Source organism: Oncorhynchus masou, chromosome 10 (assembly GCF_036934945.1).
Source record: "Oncorhynchus masou masou isolate Uvic2021 chromosome 10, UVic_Omas_1.1, whole genome shotgun sequence".
Taxonomy (NCBI): domain Eukaryota; kingdom Metazoa; phylum Chordata; class Actinopteri; order Salmoniformes; family Salmonidae; genus Oncorhynchus; species Oncorhynchus masou.
Genome location: NC_088221.1, coordinates 21,330,474 through 21,354,428, shown reverse-complemented (window position 1 = coordinate 21,354,428; position 23,955 = coordinate 21,330,474). Strand labels below are relative to the sequence as shown.

Sequence of the window (23,955 nt, the reverse complement as noted above, 5' to 3'; positions counted from 1 at the left end):
TTTACAAATGTTCCACTTTTGTGATTTATCATCACTTTCAGTTCATCCACACCGATCTCGACAAACCATTTCTGTGTGGACCTCGCTTTGTGCACAAGGGCGTTGTCATGCTGAAACAGGAAAGACCCTTCCCGAAACTGTTGCCACAGTTGGAAGCACGGAATTGTCTAGAATGTCATTGTATTGTGGAGCGTTAAGATTTCCCTTCACTAGAACTAAGGGGCCTAGCCCGAACCATGAAAAACAGCTCCAGACCTTTACAAACTTTACAGTTGGCGCTATGCATTCGGGAAGGTAGCGTACTCCTGGTATCCGCCAAACCTAGATTTGTCCGTTAGACTGCCTGATGGTGAAGTGTGATTCATCACTCCAGAGAACGCATTTCCACTGCTCCAGAGTCCAATGGTGGCGAGCTTTACACCACTCCAGCCGACGCTTGGTCTTGCGCACGGTGAGCTTAGGCTTGCGTGCGGCTGCTCGGCCATGGAAACCCATTTCATGGAGCTCCCGACAAACTTGTGCTGACGTTGCTTCCAGAGGCAGTTTGGAACTCGGGACTGAGCGCTTCAGCACTCGGCGGTCCCGTTCTGTGAGCTTGTGTGGCCTACCACTTCGCAACTGAGCCGTTGTTGCGCCTAGACATTTCCACTTCACAATAACAGCACTTACAGTTGACAGAAATTTCACGAACTGATTTGTTGGAAAGGTGGCATCCTATGACGGTGCCACAGTGAATGTCAGAGCTCTTCAGTAATGCAATTCTACTGCCAATGTTTGTCTATAGAGATTGCATGGCTGTGTGCTCGATTTTATACACCTGTCAGCAACGGGTGTGGTTGAAATAGCCAAATCCACTAATTTGAAGGGGTGTCCACACACACACACACGTGTGTATACCTTTAATAATATTTCCTCAAATGTTATTAGCCTATCTCCCCTTTCTCTCTCTCTATTGTTGCTTCATACCTGCCTCACATTCAACAGTTAAATGAAATAGTTTTTCCTGCATGGGACTCCAAGAGCTAAGGAGCGTTTTTTAAGGAGAGAGGCCAGCGGAGCATAGGTGTGTGCGTATTACGCAAAAGACAGGTTATTATGCATAATCCATAATTAATTAGCAAATATAAGGCTAATACTGCATTGAATGTATTACATAAGAAGTGCGCGCTCTAGGCAAGGACATCTATATATAGAGCTATACATCATTCTAGAACAGGATTATCTATTTTGGATGCAATTGGAATGGAGTTGGAGAGAGAGAGAGAGAGAGAGAGAGAGAGAGAGAGAAAGATTGCTAGAGCGTGCACTGACTTAAAGCAACGATATTCCAGTGATAGACTGTTTTAAAACTCTGCAGCTGCAATAAAAAATATTTAAAAATAAAGGTGACCCCGAAAGCCAGATTGAGATGGGTAAATTAGGCATGCCTTCGGTCTTTATATTACTGTAGCATAGACTTTTACAAGAAAGAAAAAAAAGTTACCACGATGAGATAGGTCTACATGCATTGTGAACTGCCTGTCCCAACATGAGCGGTGATGATTCATCATGCAGAGGCTGTAGAGAAGCCAGATTTACACATCGCATATCATTTAACAGTGAGATTTCACGCTGGTTTCTCAGATTTATTTATCCCAGGAAAAGGGAGTGGTATTGGACGGTAAATCTCGGTAAATGGGTTCCCGCCATAAAACCCTAAGCCATTCAACCTCAACTCAGACTGCTTGGGTTGAGGGTTTGAGAGATCCAAGGTTGGAAAAAAGCTTTGGAATAAGGGACAGCCCTGCTGAGAGCCTCTACAGAGGAATATGACAGAGATGAATTTGAACTGGATGAGAGATAGCTGGTTAAGCTGAAGAGATGGGGTATGAACAAACATTTGATTACAAAGGTAACACTCACGTTAACCTCCAACTGGTTGAGATGGAGACAGAGAAATGGAAGGATGAAAAGGAGAGAAGTGTGAGGAAAGCCAGAAATATCTTCAAAACAAAAACCAGAGTGAGGAAGGGATGGACAAAGAGAGAGACACACACACACACTGAACAAGACAGACAGATGGACTAAACCAAGATGAGTCAACCGCAGATCTCCACCACTCACGTTGGGTTCTAGTTGGATGATCCTCTGCAGGTGGCGTCTCATGATGACCGAGCCCAGGAAGCGCTCCAGCGGCGAGCAGAGGTAACTTCCTGCCAGGCCCGGCACCAGGCAGGGTGTGGGCGAGGGCAGCAGCAACACGTGCAAGGCATTATGGGTGAGGATGGTGGGGATGGAGGCAGCCCAGGAACGCTGAGGTAGCTTACGGGGCGGGGGCATACTGCTGGGCATGGCCCCGGAACCTGGAGAGAGGAGCGGACAGTACCGTTAGCCTAGGGAATGGTGAGACTGAACACGTCCTGAAAGATGATTCTTCTTTAATATACATTCTTGCAACGGTCTTAAAACCTCACTAAGGTAGGGGGCACTATTTTCCCCTCCGGATGAAAAGCATGCCCAATGTAAACTGCCTGCTACTCAGGCCCAGAAGCTATGATATGCATATAATTAGTTTAATTAGCATAGAATTCTAAAACTGTTCAAATAATGTCTGTGAGTATAACAGAACTGAAATGGCAGGTGTAAACCTGAGGAAAATCCATCCAGGAAGTTTAATTACTTTGAAATGGCTGTTTTTCCAATGAATGCCTATCCACCATTTAAAGGGATAGGACCCAGATTCCGTTTCATGTGGCTTCCACTAGTTGTGAACAGTCTTTCGACAGTGTTTCAGGCTTTTATTCTGAAAAATGAGGGAGAATGACAACTTTGAGCCAGTGGATAGTGGGATGTCCCCAGAGCTGTTTCCTGCGCCCGATTGAGAGCGCGCCTTTCTTGTTTTTCTTTTATATTGACGACGCTATTGTCCGGTTTAAATATTATCGATTATTTATTTATAAACATTGTTTCACGATGTTTCTACAAACGTTACGGATACTATTTGGAATTTGTCTGCCTCTTTTGACGCATTTGAGCCATTGGATTACTGAACAAAACGCGCCAACAAAATGGAGGTTTTTGGATAAAAAGAGGGACTTTATCGAACAAAACAAACATTTATTGTGTAACTGTGAGTCTTGTGAGCGCAACCATACGAAGATCAAAGGTAAGTGATTAATTGTATTGCTATTTCTGACTTTCGTGACAAATCTACTTGGCTGGTAACTGTATGTAATGTTTTGTGTGCTGAGTGCTGTCCTCAGGTAATCGCATTGTTTGCTTTCGCCGTAAAGCCTTTTTGAAATCTGATACGGCAGCTGGATTAACAAGTTAAGCTTTATTTTGATGTATTACACTTGTGATTTCATGAAAGTTAAATATTTATAGTAATTTAATTCGAACTTGGCGCTCTGCAATTTCTATGGATGTTGACCACGTGGGACGCTACCGTCCCACACCCCCTAGAGGTTAACATCCCTTCAATCTTTGTAAAAACATTAGATTTTCAGTGGAGTGGATTGTCAGTCAGTCAAGTGTTTATGTGATACTCACTCGAGCCAGTGCGTGGGGAGTGTGAGGCGTCGGGGATGGGTGAGTGGAGTGAAGGGTTTCCAGGGGACATGCCATGGATACGAGCCCCAGGAGATGGCCCTGATACCTGGGGAGAGCCTGGCCACTGGCCCCTCTGGCTGGGAGACACCATGGCATAAGGGGAGCTGGGGTCCAGAGCACCTGGGAAACAGACACGTAGCCAGACGCACACCATCAACATCAGTAGCGTCCACTGATATCATCCTTATAATCTTTATCATTCATTGTCATGAACCCATTACGGTGTACTCAGACAATCACAGACAACATATTTTTTACTCTCTCAAACACTCACTGATTGACAGAACTTTCTCTCTCCCATTAACTCTAAAAACTCTCCACAGTTAAACCACCAACGTGACCCACTGCCCAGTCAACATGGGGTTCTCAACCACTTCAAAACGGACTAAACAGGTGTCAGAACTAGCAGAGAGACCGGTGAGCAACATGCCAGGGACAAGTCCCGGTCCATGGGCTGGGAGGTTGGTTTTACAGCCCTGTCCAGTCCCATCCTCAGCCTACCCAAAGACAGTGTTTTCTCAACCTGCACCAGGGTCTGGCTATGGTTATATTCCATGGAGGACCCATCCATTCAGCCCAGCCTGCAACAACCCAGCCCCCTCTACCCCAGTTCAGCCTCATCCTTACTATCCTCTAACCCAGCCCAGTCCCATCCTCTAACCCAGCCCGGTCTGTCCCTGTGGTCAGTGCGTTGCGCCACTTACCATGCGGGCTGGCAAAGCTGGTTGGGCCCATAGCTATGCCAAGAGAGGAGGGAGAAGGGGTGGGCCCAAAGGGAGAGGGAGCCCTCAATGCTCCACTAGGGGAGCCCGACGCATGGATGGTCCCTGCGCACACACACACACCACACCGGCCAATAAGGCTCGTCAGACACGAGCCAATAGGATCAGCTCACACACACACACACACACACACACACACACTCGCATACCAGGATTTCCGTTAGCCGGCAATTGCTGGCTTTTGGCCCCCCAAAAATGTTTTTTTTTTTTTTTTTTAACTGTTGCCGGCCAAAATGGCCAATTACAAAATAATTATTTTTATTCATTGATGGAATTACAAGTCAATGGAAATACATTTGACAGTTATGCTTGCTGATCTATAGGTTAATTTGCATAATTTAGTGGAATTAAATTGAACTGTGCATTTTTGTTAGTCATCATGTATCTTATTATGCAAATACCAACACAACTATCACATGTGCACAGCATACAGAGCCTATTTTGAGGGAGATTTCTCCTGTAGCTCCACAGCTGGTTGCTGCTGCAGTAAAACATGCGCAATGAATGGGTTTATTAAAGCACAACAATTCTAAATGTAATTGAGTGTTAAAAACAGTTTTGGTGCACGATTAAAAATAGCTACTATTTTGTATTTCTCAACTGGTAATTGAAGCGCGACTCCCATTCACCATTCAAGTGCAGGCAACAGGCTATCAGCGCATCACCCACCACTTTACAATGTGAGCTGGAGGCCGTATGAATTTTGAAAACATACTTAATTGTTTACAACCCGAATGGCAATTATTTTATAAAGACTTCATAGCCGGCGCGTCGGTGAAGCCTCGAAATTCATCCTGCCATTTCAATCTATGATCATATGAGCATTTTCATGGAACTGTTCATTTAATACAAGTTTACATTTCTCAAAATCATTGTCACGTGGTTAATCATAAAAATCTGAAATAAATGATAAAAATCTCAAAGTTAAAAGTAAACTAAAGGGAGATCACCATCCCCTGCCATACGGATACATTGATACAACGTGATCCATTAGCGACGAAAGAAATGAGCACATGGAACTCAGAGCCTATAGGCCAATGCAGCACTAGGCCTATTGCTCTAGGCCCATTGCTCGTTCACACCGGAGATTGTTGTACTGATTTTTCAAATAGCTTACTGTGTGGAACTATAGTTAACAAATGATCATGTGCAATGGATGTAAAAAAAAAAAAGTTTAAAAAAGTAAAAAAACACTCCTACATTTCTGAGTAGTAGGCCAGGTACTTCTATGTGTGCTCAGTCGCGCGCGCTCCCTCAACATTACACCGACATAGAAACCAGATGCTCATTGCGCACAAGAGCAAACAATTCACACAATGAATGCTTAAGAATTGTCGGGAGACAGCTGAGCGGGAGAGAGAGAGAGAGACTAGGCTATATCTTGGCCACACACCTCTCTCTTTGTCTCAACATTTTTTTGCGGGCTTCCCAAATAGGCATAAGCCTACGAGCTAATGATCCTTGATTCCTCTGTGTCATGCTTTCTGGTGAAGTATTTTGAATTATTTTCTTTATTTCTGTATAGACAGGAGTAATTATATAATTTTGGTAAATGTATTTTGGTAAATCCTAATCATATTAGCAACCCATCCTAGTTGTTGCATCTTTAGATCCCCCTCTAAGTGTCTAAAAGAGATTTTCATCTCAGTCGCATATGGAACCGCTATCAGGGACACTGTTTAGAATGGTGTTTTCCCAGGGACACTGCTTAGAATGGTGTTCCCACAAATTACATTTTGGCAAATGTTTGAAAATTAAGTTTAATTGGCTGCTTCGTTACTTGTTCTGTTAATAATTTACTCTTAGATGTAAAGACCCCTGTTTAGGGGACCGGCCTGGTACCGGTACCTACTGAACATTTTCGCTTATAAATCGATCTGTGAACATCATATATCGAAATGGCTTGCATTGAGTGATAGCCCTGGTTTCCACGGAGCAGTAGTATATTTGTGTAACATAGAATGTTAAATCTGAAACCACTGGGATGTCCCTCCTACCATTTATTTCGCTCTTCCGACTATCCATCAACTCCTGGCTGAACCCTGCGTCACAGCTGTAAAGTTCATGTTTTAAGTATCCCTATATTTCTGTCATTACGGGGCTATCACTCTGTCAAGAGTGCCCCTGTGCAGGAGGTTTGGTTGTTGATGGACCGAGCCTTGAGTGGAATGGCTACCTTGTGTGTTCATACAGTATAGTACATTTTGTTCAATTGTAACCTTCTCGTTGTGTCATTTTGAGTTAACAGCCACTTACAAAGCACATGCCTGCAATCATTACATCGTAGCAGGAGAGAGTGGTTTCATCTCTTTAATATATTCAGACATCAATTAATATAAAATAATGAATATATATATATATATTTTTTAAAACACTGTCATTGACGGATAAGATTAATGAGATGAAAGGCGAGTTCCTAACGAGTTCAAGAACCAAGCTAGAGCTCTGTGAGACGTTCACAGCGATGGGGGCAGAGGTTTGGCTCAAGCGAGACCTTAGGCAAATACGCACACTAAACATACAAATGCATATTTTGCAGTTATAAGGAAGGTGAATTCTTATAGCTAGTAATTTTACAATTTGATTATACTATATTTAGAAAGCCTTTCTTATAGTATGCAGCATTACTAGTTATTGTTGATGATAAATAATTACTTTTGGGGATTACATAGATCACATTTAGTTTGTTTTAAAATGAATTACCTCATTCTAAATGTGATTTCACTCGTTCTGAGCCCCGTGGGTAGCCGCCCTAGCGGGCAATGCACCCAGAAAGAAATAACGTTTTATGGCCGGTAAATTAAAATCTTCCCGGTCATGTTGTCTGGCGCCACGTTTTCCCAACAGAAACCCTGTCACATACATTCACTCACACGCAAACACACAGGCTGAAGCTGGGCAGCGGCTCTAGGGCTGAGATGGGTGAGCAGGACTGGGTGCATGCTTTCTCCCTTCTGGACTCAACTTTCGCACACACACAGTTTGCCATTCAGCATGTGCATGACAGCAGTGGCAGGATGAAGAGACACACAAAGAGAGTGATATCACTTAGCGGGGGGATGATGGTGAGGAGAGGACCAGATAGCATTTGGTCTCTTTCCTCTGCTCCAGTGGGCTGCCAAGCACACGTGGCACAAAGAGGGAACACACAGGACACACATCCCTCTCACCTGGGGACTGTGTGGGCATCATGGATGGCGAGGGTGCCACGTTGGGATGGTAAGGGGTGGGCGGGGAGGTGAGGGGAGGGTACACCCCCCAGGACCCCCTCTCATTGTCTGCTGCTGCTGCGCCTGAAATTGGCTCATGAGGGTGTCCATTATGTCACCACCCACGGGCGAGGGCGGATTGTCGTCTTCGTTGACAGAGCGTCGCCGAGCATCCTGGTTACTGTCAACAAACATGTTGAGGAACGTCTGGTAGAGAGAGAGAGAATCCTTGAGGGGAACTAGATAACAGAATCTAGGCACTTTCAAATTCCTGATACAATCACACAAACCCACCCAAGCCCTCTCCTCCCTTGTACCTTGAGTCCCGGGGCAGGGTAAAAGCCCTCCACGATCTTGGTGTTGTCGAAGAGGCTGTAGGCCCCGTCTCGTATGGCCACCACCCCACGGCTGCGGCAGTAGATGTCGATGCAGTACATGTTGCGGAAGGCCAAGCGGATGTGTGTGGGTGACTGGGGTAGGATGGAGAAACACTGGTAGGCTGTGTTGGTGCGCTGCGTTAGCCCGAGCATCGGCACTGTGGGCAGCTTGTTGATGGCATTCAGAGGGGCCTGGGTATCCGACAGCACCTTGGGGGGGAGGGAAGTTAGACAATGAATACAAAATAAATGTAATCGAATGTGCCACTTTGGTGGAGGGTTCCAGTGTATGTAAGAGTATGTGCGTGTTCTGCCCCTGCATAGTTAGGTTCAAGCCCAGGTATGTGTGTATGCGTGCAGTACCTGTAGTAGCTGGACCACAGTAGGGGTCTTGTTGAACATCTCCTGCAGTTGATGCAGTATAATGTTGTGACAGTTACTACAGCCCGAGTTGGGTCCTACTGTCCCCAGAGAGAGATGAAACCTCTGGGTGCTACTGTTCCACTGGATGGTCACCTAGAGGGGAACGAGAGGCGGCAGAGAGAGTCTCAATCAATCACATGTATTTATATAGTATATAGTACACAACAAAGACAATGCGTAAGATTCAAATAAATGGAAGAGCAGCAGTGTGATTCAATAACAAGTGATATCAGTACCACTGTTGTCATCTTTATCTTCAAGCGTTTATTCAAGTTGAATTATCTTTGGATGCCAACAGCAGTCGCACCATTGGAAGACATAGCTTTGACTGTAGCCTACAAAAGCCTATTCCTGCTATTTTCTCCTCGATCCATTCAACGCATATGATGGTTCATCATAGTGGTTTCTGATTTGTGGTCAGACTTGCTCAGGCAGAACAAATGTAAAATTGTGCCTTCTTTCATGAACATAAAGGTGTCAAATAAGTTTTGCGAAATTGAGTCAAACACGTAGCGGAGGGAAACGAGAATGTAGGGAGAATAACTATGATCACTAGGCTCAGTTTATTTTTTGTTACGAGTCACTTTTGCACAAATTGAAACACTATAGTCAACGTGACTTAAAGGTTGTCTTTGGGACAGAATGTCACCTGCCTGTTCAGGAAGCCACAAAGCAGATTCCACCTGCCCGACTGTTCAGTTTACCTTCCCCCGGCAATCGGGCAACCGTTAATGTCAACCCCTGCAAGGGACCAAACACTCCCTAGGTGGAAAGGAAAGTTTAGAGAGGTAGTAGACGCAGGTTAGATTTCAGACATTACTCACCGAGCTACCCTTGGTGCTACCGTAGCACAGAACCAGTTTGCGGTAGTTATACAGCCGGATCTCACTGAACAGACTCAGGTAGGATGGCATCTCTGGTAGTGATCGTGAGAACACCAGGACACACTGGTAAAGCTGGCTGATGGCGCTCCAGTCGTTGAGGAACATCTCCACCACCTTCCTCCCTCCCACAGGCTCAGACAGAGGGTTCTCATAGGTTAGGTACACGTGGCGCGTAGAGGCTGGACACACACACACACACACACACGAGAAAAGGGAGAGATAAGGGCACATTAAACACAGTTTGGGTAGTATGTGTGTGTGACAACATGTGCATTTCTGTGTGTTGTATGTGCTCATGTGTGTTTGTGTTAGTATGTACCTTGTTCCTTGCTGTGTGTGCTGTTGAGCGGGCAGTTGGCCAGAACCAGCTCCCCGACCCAGGTACGGTTGTTCCGACCCTGCAGACGGAAGGTGCAGTCCAGTAGAGAGCGCTCCAGTGCCTGCCTCGTCTCCTCCCCTACGCCCTTACTGGGAGGGATCCTAGGGAGAGGAACAGGACCACAAGGGGCTTTAGGTACATATCTATCACTGAAATGATGGGTATAAACTAACATTTAAAATAAATCAATTATATATATATATATTTTTTTTTTTGTAGGTATGTGTCCAAGTGCGCTGCGAGAACGTTTCAAATCAGTAGAAACTAAATTGCAATCATAGACACTTTCTGACTTTAGTATCATCTTTAAAGCCCCCATGCAGTCATTTTCATAAAAACATTTATATTACCACTGTATCTAATATTACTCCAAATATATATATATATATATTTTTTTTAAATCATTTTTTCCCCCTGAGCTTCCTTAACCCGCAGACTCGGCCCTCTGTAGAATGAGTTTGACATGTGTGGTCTAGACTCTAAAGCAAAACCTGCTAACCCCTTTAAAGTAGGAGGATACATAAGCCAATAACTGATGACTGGTCATTGGTAATAATCAGATCAGATTGTGATGTCATGCTGTTGGCCAAAAACTCCATCCCACCTGAACAGGCTGAAATTCTAGGCGTTTTTCATTTTTTAAAGCTCTTGCACATAATTGCATGTAATTTATGTTAGTGGCACTGTCTAACAATATGGAAGTCAATGGGAATATTAAAGGGGCAGTGTGGTCAAATGTGATTTTTTTTTTTTTTTTGTATTCGAAATAACACTGAAATTGTGAAAATTATGTGCAAGAGCTTTAAAAAAAAAGACAAACGCCTGGAATTTCAGCCTGTTTAGGTGGGATGGAGTTTTTGGCCTTACTTGAGGATGCGGATGGCGTGACTGCAGCCGTCTCCCTCCACCTGCACACCCTGGTGAGGAATCTCCATCTGAGATAACTAGAGAAAGACATGTTAGACAGAGGAGGAATGGAGGGGAAGAAAGCGAGGGATGAGGAGAGGATGAAAAAGTGGAGAGGTGAGGAACTTCCATGTGTGACAGCTGGATAGAGGAGGGACAGAGGAGGAAGGATAGATGAGGAGAGGAAAGGAGGATGAGAGGGATGGATAGGAAGAGGAATGATGAAGAAAGATATGAATAGTAGAATGGGAAGTTGTAGAAAAGTAAAGAGTGAGTAAGAGTTGTAAGATAAAGAGAATAAAAGTGGGTACTCCCTCCATCCATACCTCCACTCTGAGGCCTATGAAGGGCATGTTGGTGTCACACATGGCCACTAGGTGAGCCAGCTCCTTGTTGAAGGCAGACATCTCCCCTGAGCGCTTTGGCTTCTTGGGCTCCAGAGCCCCCTGGTCTCCTGACAACTGGAGGACAGAGAAGAGAGAGGAGATATACAGTGAGATAACTGGCCATCTAATGATAATAAATAATACATTTAATTTATAAACACTTCTTATTTCATTATTCAGGAAAATATCAGGGTTTATATGTATATTGTAAGTATTTTTCTTTCAATTACTCCTTTTAGGGCATGGTTTCAGATCATCAATATTTTAATTCATTGCAACTAGGACTGTGGCTGTCACAAAATGTAGTCAGCCGGTGATTGTCAAGCAAATAACTGTCTTACGGTAATTGACCGTTAATTAACAAACACATGTAGCATCCCCTGGCTTCCACACAAGACACTGATGCTGACCTTTGGAACATTACATTTTAAAACGTCTATTAAATCCATTTTAAAACGTCTAATAAATCCATGTAATATAGCCTACACACCTTCACAATAAGTCCATTATTTATTTTAGACAGGTCTAAAGAAAAAAATGTAGTGTATTTCAAAAGAACAGAAAAGCATACACGGAGTTGTCCTTACGGTATGTTAGGCCCTGATCTGGCAATGTCATATCGCTGTGTGCAACACTAGTTCATTTAGCAGACAAGATTAGCTTAGAATTCATTGGCATTATTATATATAATATTAGGGTGAGTTATGGCCACACAGGGGATGCCGCCAGGAAATTCGAGGCATTATCAAGCGCTTCACAAATGGTGAATGAGAGACTGACGAAGTGTGCAAAACTGATAGAGACATACCCCAAGCGACTTACAACTTAAGGGGGCTAAATCATTTTGCACGCCCAATTTTTCAGTTTTTGATTTGTTAAAAAAGTTTGAAATATCCAATAAATGTCGTTCCACTTCATGATTGTGTCCCACTTGTTGTTGAATCTTCACAAAAAAATACAGTTTTATATCTTTATGTTTGAAGCCTGAAATGTGGCAAAAGGTCGCAAAGTTCAAGGGGGCCGAATACTTTCGCAAGGCACTGCATTTAAGTGATGATATAATAATATTGTCACCCATCAAACTATTCTTGATTTAATCTAGTCTTTAGATATACTAAATAATGTGTGAAATTTGTTTTGATTTAGAATGGACCATTATCATGCACCAGTATCGAAACAGGGGCAGCGGGAAAAAAATACATGTCATCATACACTTAAATAGCAAATGGAGGACGCTTTTCCCCGTGGTTTATTTTCATGCTAGACAGGTAGGCCATACTCCTGTTGTAAAGAGTAGCAATGTGCTTAATATTAGGAAAGTTGAGAAATAAATATAGTAGGCCTAGCTTATTGAAAGCTGATCATCCTCTTTTCAGTAGAGGCAATCACTCTGTTCTCTCATACAATTGCATAGCCCAGGTATTCCCAAATTGGGGTGCGCGTACCCCTGCCATCAGGGGTAAAAAAAAAAGAAAGTTAAATCCAAACAGTCCGCTTTTATTTTCCAACGGGGCTATACATTTGTTTGTTCCCCCCCCCCCCATTTTACTGCCAAAAATAAAATTAAACCATCTACTTTTCAGCAAAATAACACCACAATGTCAAATACAGGTAGCCTAGTCTAATAATTAACATCCAATCACATTAACCGTTACTCTCTCACGGGAATTCCACTAATGAACCGTATGGAGCTGCTGCTCATGTTGGTATCTGTAAAGCCATGACAGGGACACATAGTGGAGTGGTAACTTGTGTGTAAGCAGTTGCTCCCGACAGCACTTGGGGACACCACAGCATCCACCAAGAGGCTCTTGCTGCCAAGGGGAATGTCTGACAACTTGAAAGACACTACAGTGAAAATGGTTAACTTTGTTAAAGCAAAGACCCTGAACTCTTGTGTATTTTCTGCACTACGCAATGATATGGGCAGTGACCATGTAACGCTTTTACAGCATAGAGAAGTGCGCTGGTTATCAAGGGGGCAAAGTATTGACACGTATTATTTTAATTGAGAGACGAGCTTAAAGTTCTTTACTGACCATTATTTTCACTTGTCTGACTGCTTGCATGATGACGAGTTTCTCACACGACTGGCCTATCTGGGTGATGTTTTTTTCTCGCCTGAATGTAGGATTATAGGGACTCTCCGCAACTATATTCAATGTGTGAGACAAAATTGATGCTATGATTAAGAAGTTGGAGCTTTTCTCTGTCTGCATTAACAAGGACAACACACAGGTCTTTCAAGCAATGTATGATTTTTTCGTTTGCAAATGAACTCAAGCTTACAGACAATGTCAAATGTGATATAGCGAAGTGAGTTGGGTGAGCATTTACGCAGGTACTTTCTCGAAACGGATGACACAAACTGGATTCGTTATCCCTTTCATGCCCTGCCTCCTGTCCACTTAGCGATATCTGAATAATTGAGCCTCATCGAAAATGCAAAAAGTGGTTCTGTGAAAATGTAATTTAATCAGAAGCCACTGGTAGATATCTGGATTAGGCTACGCTCAGATTATCCTGCCTTGGCATATCGGGCTGTTAAGACACTGATGCCCTTTGCTACCACGTACCTATGTGAGAGTTGATTCTCAGCCCTCACTAGCATAAAAACTAAATACAGGAACAGACTGTGTGTGGAAAATGATTTGAGACTCTCCAATTACAACCCAACATTGCAGAGTTATGTGCATCCTTTTCAGCACACCCTTCCCATTAACCTGTGGTGAGTTATTCACCATTTTCACTGAACAAATAAGGTTTTATACGTAAGATGGTTAAATAAAGAGAAAAATGATTGATTATTATATTATTTGTGCCCTGGTCAGGCTGGCCCTATAAGAGCTCTGTCACTTCCCAAAAACTCACACGCATTCTAATGTTTAATAAATGTTTTGTATAGTGTAGCAGGCTTCCATTGATGGCAAAAAACAAGATTCAAGAGTGCGCTGACCCTGGTGCTAGAGGGGGTACGCAGCTGGAGGTTGAATGTTTGAAGAGGTACGGGATTATACTGCCATAGCCTATTGAAATGTGGCCCAACATTTTTTATTTTTTTTTATAGATGTCAGAGTGATTAGAGGGACAATGGAGTGCTGAATACCAGGCAGTTAGCAAGTTGGTGGGTTACTAATGACCATCAGCAGCATCAGAGCTTGGAGAAGCCTAACTACCATGACTAAACGGTCACGTGAAATTTGACTGCCTTCATGACTTGTGAACGCCGGGTGTGGCGATAATACAGTCACACAACAGCCCTGATTGTAACCGTACAAGCAGTTCTGCAATCCATTCCTACTTTTCTCTTAGTGCCATGGCGGGCCCCACGGCTGGCGCAATTGTCCAGGACGAGCTGCTCCAGGTTGGGTTTGAAGTGCTGAAGGAGCTGGGCGCATGGAGGTCCCTCCTCACCTTCCAACTGAGACACAGAAAGGAAGGAGTACTTGTACTGGAGCTCCGTGGGACAGCCAGGCACGTCAAGCATCTCCACCACCTAGAGAGACAGGGAAGGGGAGAGAAGACGGAGGGAGAGAGAGATTGATGGGAGAAAACAGTAATGAGGAAGAGTGGGAAAGTTGTGCATGGTTAATATACTGTATATTGTTTTACATTTTCTTGTGTTTGCAATAAAACAGTTTTTGGGGACAAATAATTGGGATAAGGTGGGAGGCACTTACAATGTAATACTGTGGTAGGCGGGTTAGCCGGATGAAGAGCCTGTGTTTTGATAGGCTGCCGGCAGGGTGGGAGACGGAGTTGGAGAGGTGTAGTATGTCTGTGCAGACAGTGGGGAGGTGTTTCACCGACTGTCTACACCTCTGCTCCCCTAACCAAAACCTGGAAGAAGAGTGGTGAGGAAAGAGATGGAGAGGGGTGAGAGAGAGAGAAAAACAAGTAAACTGAAATTCAACATTCTCCAAATAGACCAGACTCTGCCAATGAGCAGCTATTTCACAGTCCTACATTCACACATCAGTGAGACATCATTATCACTCTACTAACACTCTTTCCCTGACTGACAAACAAGCCCTTTCCTGGCCAGATCACATCATAGAAATAAAATCACAGAACATTGACTTCAATCCCTGTTCCAGAAATGACATTTCTATGCATATCACACAATGAAACTCAACCACACACAGTAGAGTGCTGGTCTACAGAATTTACACAGACACCCTAAGTAATTTCAGAAATTATTCAACTGCATAGAAGCACATTTCCATGGAAGGGCACAAGATCTGTTCTCATATCCGTATGGGCATAAATATAAACGCAACACGCAACAATTTCATAGATTTTAACAAATTTACATGACTGGGAATACAGGTATCCATCTGTTGGTCACAGATACTTTAATAAAAAAGGTAGGGGTGTGGATCAGAAAACTAGTCAGTATCTGGTGTGATCACCATTTGCCTCACACATAGAGTTGATCAGGCTGTTGATTGTGGCCTGTGGAATGTTGTCCCACTCCTCTTCAATGGCTGTGTTAAGTTGCTAGATATTGGCGGGAACTGGAACACGCTGCCATCCCAAACATGCTCAATTGGTAACATGTCTGGTATGTATACAGGTCATGAAAGAACTGGGACAATTTCAGCTTCCAGGAATTGTGTACAGATCCTTGAGGCATGCGGCTGTGCATTATCATGCTGAAACATAAGGTGATGGCGGAGGATGAATGGCGCCACAATGGGCCTCAGGATCTCGTCACGGTGTCTCTTTGCATTGAAATTGATAAAAAGTAATTGTGTTCGTTGTCATGGGCTGGCGAGGTTACACGTGGTCTGCAGTTGAAAGGCCAGTTGGATGTACTGCCAAATACTCTAAAACAACATTGGGGGCAGCTTGTGGTAGGGAAATTAACATTCAATTATCTGGCAACAGCTCTGGTGGACACTCCTGCAATCAGCATGCCAAATACACGCTCACTCAACTTCAGACATCTGTGGCATTGTATTGCGTGACAAAACTGCACATTTTAGAGTGACCTTTTATTTTCCCCCAGCACAAGGTGCACCTGTGTAATGATCATGCCGTTTAATCAGCTTCATGATATGCCACACCTGTCAGGTTGATGGATTATCTTGGTAAAGGAGAAATGCTCGCTAACAGGGATGTAATCTAATTTTTGCACAACATTGTATAGAAATACGCTTTTGTGCATATGGAACATTTCTGGGATCTTCTACTTAAGCTCATGAAACATGGGACCAACATTTTACACGTTGCATTTATATTTTTGTTCAGTATACAAAGTATACACTACTAAGGTACTAGGGTGAAGCACTTTGCATACTAAAGTGTGCTAGTTGGGATTTGGCGGTATGAAGGCCTTCTGAGGAGTAGTGATGTGACACATGACAGGCAGTTGTCACAGAGACAGGGAGTGGATTTACTTGAGCTGCTGCAGCCAGGATATGATGCGCTTCATGTCGTCGTTGATGGTCTTCTCGATGTCGTCCAATATGGACTGATCTGGAGACAGACAGGCACAGTGGAAGTGAGTACATTGTATGTGTGTGTCCCAGCTTACCGATGTGGTGTATGTGTGTATGCATGAGTGTGTGCACATGTGTGTATGTGCACCTCCCTGCTTACCAATTCCATACAGCATGGGCTGGAACATTCCTGAGTGCAGGTCTACGAAGATGTGCAGGCACTCGGAGCGTCCACAGGGCTCCAGGATTGGAATGACCAGGGTGGGCAGAGCTGTCTCTATGAACGCTGAAACACAGGCAGGGACAATAACAACATCACACACTGACAACATGGTTGTTTCTGTCCGCAACATTGTTCATTTCATTCTGGGTCAGTGTGGTTGGATTAGTCAGTGTCTAGCTAAGTCAGAGAGGACAGACTGACAGCTGTCGCTGGGGTTGCTGCTCTTCAAGATGGCTTTCAGCTCCTGCAGCTTCTGATGGGAGCGGGCGTGCACGCTGTCAATCAAAAGCTTCTCCACTGACAAGTGGTCAATCTACAGGAGGGGGCAGGAATAAAGACAGGAAATTAGGTCATCACAACAACAAAAATTGTATAGCACCAAATCTGTGAGGAACTTGGCGTTGGCACACCTTCATGGCTCTCTCCATCAGTCTAGAGTCGCAGGCAGGGAGCGGAGGATCATGGGAGATCTGCAGAGGCTTGGAGCAGTCCGATTCGTCAATCTTGATGGTGACTTTGTGGACCGACGCAGTGCCCGTCTTCCTTCCCAGGACCTGTTGGCTGGAGAGGGGGAGAGAGAGGGAGAGAGGGGGGGGGGACAAAGAAAAAGGTCAAATGATGGACCAATTTCCTTGTGATGAATGACAAAAGTATATGCATTCAACAAACCAATCAATCAGGCCTGTTAATGTGTAACTTCTTAGCGAGTAGTTGTGTGTTTCTTACTTCCAGACGGCCAGTGTGAGGCACTTGGCAGGCATGTAGCGCTCCACCTGCACCAGGTCTCCCCAGCGCTCTCGGACCAGCATGAGGGTCTGGGAGTGGAGGACCTCCAGCTGAAGAGACAGGCAGAATGAGTCTAGAAGGGACGGGGTTAAGGAAGGGATGGTTCAGGAAGATGGCATACACACTTACTCACAATACACACAGATAAAGAAATGCAGGCACACGTAATACATACACACCCAGGCTGTGGGCGTGTGGTGACAGACTTCAGCCATGAAACCAGACTGCGCCTGGCAGCTATACTTGCTATGAAGTCACAATGAGGTTCATACAACAAATGACTGAGAAACAAATCCTTGGCGTTCTATTGAGCATAACAGTATTATAAATACATGTAGCATTACTCATTTCCCACTAAATACTATTTGAAATGTAAATATTTCTGCTGGGTTCATGGAAAAAAACTAATAAACTGAAAGACAGTGTGACTGTTGGCTGTGGCACTCATTGAAATGCTGTTGGTCCCTTGGCTTGCTGTACGCATGGTCACTGTTGGTCAATATTGTATGTGACCACACACAGACACAATTACATTCACTGCAGCAGCTCAAGCCAGACATGGCCCTGAGCTCACTGTCTGCTCAGAAACAGTACACACACACAGTGAAAGGATACGCAGGCAGCTGTACATATCCTGCAGTGGTTTCTCATCTGCAAACAGGCGTGACTGCACCAGCTCATGGATGAAGTTCACTTGCATACTGTGGACCAGAGCTCTGCCATCTGGAAGGAGGGGGCGGGGGAAAGACAGAGGGGAAAATATTGAAAAAGGAGTTAACAAAAAATAATAATAATAATGCAATCTTACAATTTTGTTTTTTTGCAAGTACATGATATATATTTCATTCAAGTTAGATTACTCCTGAGCATCAGGACCAGAATAATTATAATTTGCTGTACATATTGTAAGAATTGAACACTGGACTTTTCCTTTTCAAACATCTCACCAGTCAGCAGCGGGATCTGTGTGTTTGTGCCGCGTCAGCAGCGGGATCTGTGTTTGTGCCGCGTCAGCAGCGGGATCTGTGTTCGTGCCGCGTCAGCAGCGGGATCTGTGTTCGTGCCGCGTCAGCAGCGGGATCTGTGTTCGTGCCGCGTCAGCAGCGGGATCTGTGTTCGTGCCGCGTCAGCAGCGGGATCTGTGTTTGTGTCGCGTCAGCAGCGGGATCTGTGTTTGTGCCGCGTCAGCAGCGGGATCTGTGTTTGTGTCGCGTCAGCAGCGGGATCTGTGTTTGTGCCGCGTCAGCAGCGGGATCTGTGTTTGTGTCGCGTCAGCAGCGGGATCTGTGTTTGTGCCGCGTCAGCAGCGGGATCTGTGTTTGTGCCGCGTCAGCAGCGGGATCTGTGTTTGTGCCGCGTCAGCAGCGGGATCTGTGTTTGTGCCGCGTCAGCAGCGGGATCTGTGTTTGTGTCGCGTCAGCAGCGGGATCTGTGTTTGTGTCGCGTCAGCAGCGGGATCTGTGTTTGTGTCGCGTCAGCAGCGGGATCTGTGTTTGTGTCGCGTCAGCAGCGGGATCTGTGTTTGTGTCGGATAGCCTACTTTAAAATATTTGTCTAAATGCAACTTCTATGCATCTATTCAAATGCTATTACGGTCCCCTAGGAAACACTGACCAGCACTTTGGTTCCTACCATGTCATAACTCTTACCTGGCTTATCATTTAACGTCAAACAACACCAATCACATAATTAGAATAATCATTCTATTTCTAGGATTTTGCCCATGTCGCCTTAACAACCTGGTAACTTTACCATTATGCATACATTTGGTGGCAAAGAAACGAAAAAGGATATATTCTCAGATGATGCGCTTCAAATAAGTAAGATTCATATATGCCCAATGTAGGCTCTTTTTTCTGGTGCTGCTAAATGTTATGTGGTGCTCGTAACTTTTTAAGTTAGTAGTATCAGTGCTCCCAATTATGTTTTTTAATTGTAGCGGGTTCTGTGTGTTTGGTGCGTTAGTAGCGGGTTCTGTGTGTTTGGTGCGTTAGTAGCGGGTTCTGTGTATTTGGTGCGTTAGTAGCGGGTTCTGTGCATTTGGTGCTCGGTCAAGCAGGTGTTGTGTATCTTACCTCCAGTCTCCTTGTCCTCCACCAGTATCTCCAGCTTCAACAGTCTCCAGGGAATATCTGGGTCATCACCCATCACCGTCAGTGTGGCCTCAAACTCCCCCTCCACACGGAACTTCACACGCCCATTAGCTACGAGACACACAGTGAGGTTGGCCAGCTTTTATTTTAATATATTATATATATGTGTGTGTGTGTGTGTGTGAGATCCTTACCCACGGTGAGGTTGGCTAGCTGGGGCGGTAGGTCTGTCGTGACAAGACGATGTCGAAGGATTTGATTGAGCTGGTTCAGGGTTGTCTGCTTCTCCACCTTAGTGATGGGGTCTGGAGGAATGATCTTGTCCTACACACACACACACACAGCGGTCAATGCACTGGGCCAAACAGGGCTTCAGATTTCTCCATCCCTATTCCACACTCCAGTCCAGTTGGTGGCAGTAACGCACTACTAAAGATTTCTGTGTTTGTGCACATAATGTACATCGCACATAGCTGACAGAGTACATACATGAACAGCATTTTTGGCCAAACTAGACAGGCACCGAGGCTACTTCAATCATAGTGGCTTACGAACACAAAGGCATCAGGTGTCTCATTCTATTTGACCATTATTTAACCAGGCAAGTCAACTGAGAACCAGCTTTCAATTAAAATAAGAGAGGCCGGGTCAAGAGGTCAAAACAATAGACTATGAGAAAAAAATGAAAATGAACACAGACCAGTTAGGAGTGTCTTACCCGTATGCAGGTGGGCAGGCGAGGGTATGACCCGGTGGTGAGCACGTCGATTGCGAACGGGATGGCAAAGCTGGGCAGGCGGGCGTGCACCAGGGCGTCCCTTGCTAGCGATGCCAGCCTATCAGCCGTGTCCACAAATAGGAAGGCCTGCTGGTCCAGAAAGCTGGAGATCATCTGTGACCGTGAAAACAGAAGGTTAGGGGTTAAAGTTCAGGTTAGTTTATGACCGTACTCAGTATTATTTTGAATTATGTGCAAGAAAGCCTAACTCAAAGTTAAACATACACACTGCACTGATGTCAGTGTGGAAAATCCTGAAAAGTTTTATGTGAAAAGGTGAGAGTTACGTGCATAACTCAAGATAGTATCTGGTTGTCTATGCCCACTTTGAGAGTGTTTGGTGTAGAGTACTGTATTCTAGCACACATACCGCACACTTCTCCACCTTCCCGGCGTTGCTGGCCCATTTCACGAGGGCAAGGAGACGCACAAACAGCTGTCTGGTCCGACTGGAAAACTGGACAATCTCGATTTTTCTGTTAGAAACAGTAGAAATTACAGGCAAAATAGATGTCACATACAACAACATTCCTAATTTGACAAGTCAATTTCATCAGTGAGTACACCCAGTGAAACAAGAGACGAGCATACCTTTCCATGTCTGTTTTTCTGGGAAGACTGCAAGAAAGACAGAAACAGTATTGGTAACTTTCAGGTATTACATAATTTTACCACAATTTATGAAATCACTATGAAAATGAAGGAATCTCAACTAATAAATACCCATTGCATTGAACGGGGTCTCGTCATGACTTACAGTTCACCCAAGAGGGTGATTTCATGGTAGGTCCTCTGCAGGAGAAACTCAATCAGCAGGCTCAGCCGGACCCCTTGGGTGGCCGGGGGTCCGGGAGGTGGCGGCTGGTTGACCGAGGTGGGACCCCCGATAGGGACCAGTTGCCCATCTGATCCAATCTGCACCGGAGCCATTTTAAAATAACGCAAGCTCCACGGATGGAGACCGAAAAAATGTAAAACTATCGACTCGCAATAACTTTGAACTGGTACCAATCTCACACGTATTCTACACCATTTCGCGCAAAATAGTTATTTAGTAGGGGCTCGGCGACTTCGCCCCATAAAAAAGTCGCAAATACCCGCGTTTTAATTGCTTATTACAGACAAGATTCAATGCTGTTCAACCGCCATCTTTGCAGTCTGACGGGAAGTGATCACGGTTTGGTGGAAAGGAAGACCCGGATACGGATTTTAAAGAAACAATATAAGGAGTCGCTCGTAAGAGTTTACTCTGCTGTTCCAAGATCAGTATTCATTCACTAGATTTGTCAATTAGGTTAGACCAGACATGGGCAGACTACGGCCCGCGGGCCACATACGGCCCGTTAGGCTTTTTAATCCGGCCCGCCGAATTTGTCCAAATTATAGTAAAAACCTCCCTTTTCCCCTTTCCCTGCAATGCCCACGTTTCCCCAATAGATGGCGCACTCAAAACACATTGACCGTTGTTGGAGTGTCGCGTATTTCTCTTTAATCTTCACTTCGTATCACGTCACCATTAAGCCCTTCTGTGAAAATGAGCGGACCAAAGAGAAGGAAAGTGGACAGCGAATGCCGAGTGTTTAATAAGGAGTGGACAACAAAATACTTCTTCACTGAAGTCCGATCAACGGCTGTATGTCTGATATGCCAAGAAGCTGTTGCGGTTTTCAAAGAGTACAATATCAGCCGTCACTTTGCCACGAAGCATGCAAACTATGCTAGCAAGCAGTCAACACAAGAACGGGCGGCTACTGCTCAGAGGTTGGCAGCTAATTTACAGAGTCAACAGAACTTTTTTCACCGACAAACTGCAATTCAAGAGTCAAGTACCAAGGCAAGTTATTTGCTGGCATTCAAATTAGCAAAGGCTAGCAAGCCTTTCTCCGAAGGCGAGTTTTTGAAAGAGTGCATGGTAGAGACAGCAGGTCTCTTGTGTCCGGAGAGCAAAGCCAAGTTAGAAAAAATCAGTTTAGCACGCTGGACAGTGACTCGCCGCGTGGAACTGATTGACGAAGATATAGTCAGCGAGTTAAACAAAAAGGCGGAGTCCTTTAAGTTATATTCACTAGCACTGGATGAAAGTAACGACATAAAAGACACTGCTCAGCTCCTAATTTTTATCCGAGGGATTAACGACAGTTTTGAGATAACGGAGGAGCTTTTGAGCATGGAATCACTGAAAGGGAAAACGCGAGGAGAGGACTTATATGAACAGGTGTCTGCTGTCATCGAGAGAATGAAGCTACCTTGGAGTTAACTTGCCAATGTCACCACGGATGGATCGCCAAATTTAACTGGAAAAAACATCGGGCTGCTGAAAAGAATCCAGGATAAAGTGAAAGAAGAAAACCCTGACCAGGATGTTATTTTACTTCACTGCATCATTCATCAGGAGTCTCTGTGTAAGTCTGTTTTGCAGCTTAATCACGTCGTGGATCCAGTTGTAAAACTTGTTAACTTCATACGAGCAAGGGGACTTAATCATCGTCAGTTCATTACGTTCCTGGAAGAAACTAATGCGGATCACCAGGACCTACTTTACCACTCTCGCGTCCGCTGGTTAAGTTTGGGGAAAGTGTTTCAACGAGTCTGGGAGCTCAAAGACGAGATTCGCTCATTCGCGTCCGCTGGTTAAGTTTGGGGAAAGTGTTTCAACGAGTCTGGGAGCTCAAAGACGAGATTCGCTCATTTTTTAATTTAATGGGGAAATCCGAAGAATTCCCCGAGCTGAGCGACACAAACTGGCTTTGTGACTTTGCGTTTGCTGTGGACATATTTTCACACATGAATGAGCTGAATGTGAAGCTACAGGGGAAAGATCAGTTTGCGCACGACATGTACACAAATGTGAGAGCCTTCAAATCCAAGCTGGTTTTATTCTCCAGGCAAATGTCAAACAAATCTTTCGCACATTTCCCCACACTAGCCGTGCAGAAAGAGGCCGCCCGAAATGCGAAGAAATACTGCAAATCACTGGACGATCTGCACAGAGAATTTTGCCGTCGGTTCTGTGATTTTGAAAAAATTGACAAGTCACTTCAACTGGTGTCCTGTCCCCTGTCACAAGACCCCGAATCAATCAGCACCGCAGGAGCTGCAATTGGAACTGATCGATCTTCAGTCTGACTCCGTCTCAAAGGAGAAGTTCAAGTCTCTTAAACTGAATGACTTTTACGCTTCACTTAACGAGACCGCGTTTCCAAACCTCCGGAGGACGGCGCAGAAGATGCTGGTGTTGTTTGGCTCGACCTACGTGTGTGAGCAGACGTTTAGCGTCATGAACCGTTAGACCATTAAACAATCAAACTGGCCCCTGATTAGCGCCTGTGTTTTCGAGAGCGATAATTAAGGTATTTTGTTTGTTTATAAGATGCCCTGTCATTTCGTATGGGATACTGTGCATGACATTTTAGTAAGATAGATCATATAACAGATACACCTTATTTGTCCCCGAGGAGAACACACAGAAAAAAACAAAATACAGGACAAAACAAATAGACACACACTTGGTATAAATGTTAGATATTTTACAGATTGATGTGTATTGTCCCTATAAAATAAATGAAATAAAAGTTATGTGATGCAATTAATTTCAATTCCTCGTGGACTGGAAACTGGCTGGTGATAAAGAAAAGCATGACAAGACATGGATTATGTTGGCAGTGGCAGTGGTAAAGGTATTAGGGTTGAATTC

The 23,955-nt window shown here is 44.5% G+C and overlaps 1 protein-coding gene across 1 annotated transcript in view; it reads right to left on the bottom strand.

Annotated features, from left to right (window-relative positions):
* Positions 1-21,541, bottom strand: part of LOC135547315 (mediator of RNA polymerase II transcription subunit 14-like) — a 30,008-nt gene extending 8,467 nt beyond the window's left edge. Inside the window, 25 exon segments of the mRNA XM_064976199.1 lie at positions 2,104-2,342; positions 3,532-3,711; positions 4,296-4,418; positions 7,544-7,651; positions 7,654-7,789; positions 7,900-8,169; positions 8,323-8,475; positions 9,207-9,445; positions 9,586-9,746; positions 10,513-10,589; positions 10,878-11,012; positions 14,239-14,433; positions 14,618-14,777; positions 16,340-16,418; positions 16,542-16,667; positions 16,806-16,917; positions 17,015-17,165; positions 17,331-17,463; positions 18,006-18,113; positions 19,466-19,594; positions 19,678-19,807; positions 20,202-20,375; positions 20,632-20,737; positions 20,853-20,879; positions 21,019-21,541. Coding sequence (XP_064832271.1) covers positions 2,104-2,342; positions 3,532-3,711; positions 4,296-4,418; positions 7,544-7,651; positions 7,654-7,789; positions 7,900-8,169; positions 8,323-8,475; positions 9,207-9,445; positions 9,586-9,746; positions 10,513-10,589; positions 10,878-11,012; positions 14,239-14,433; positions 14,618-14,777; positions 16,340-16,418; positions 16,542-16,667; positions 16,806-16,917; positions 17,015-17,165; positions 17,331-17,463; positions 18,006-18,113; positions 19,466-19,594; positions 19,678-19,807; positions 20,202-20,375; positions 20,632-20,737; positions 20,853-20,879; positions 21,019-21,191 — 3,624 coding nt within the window. The 5' untranslated portion in view covers positions 21,192-21,541.
* Positions 21,542-23,955: the final 2,414 nt, after the last annotated feature.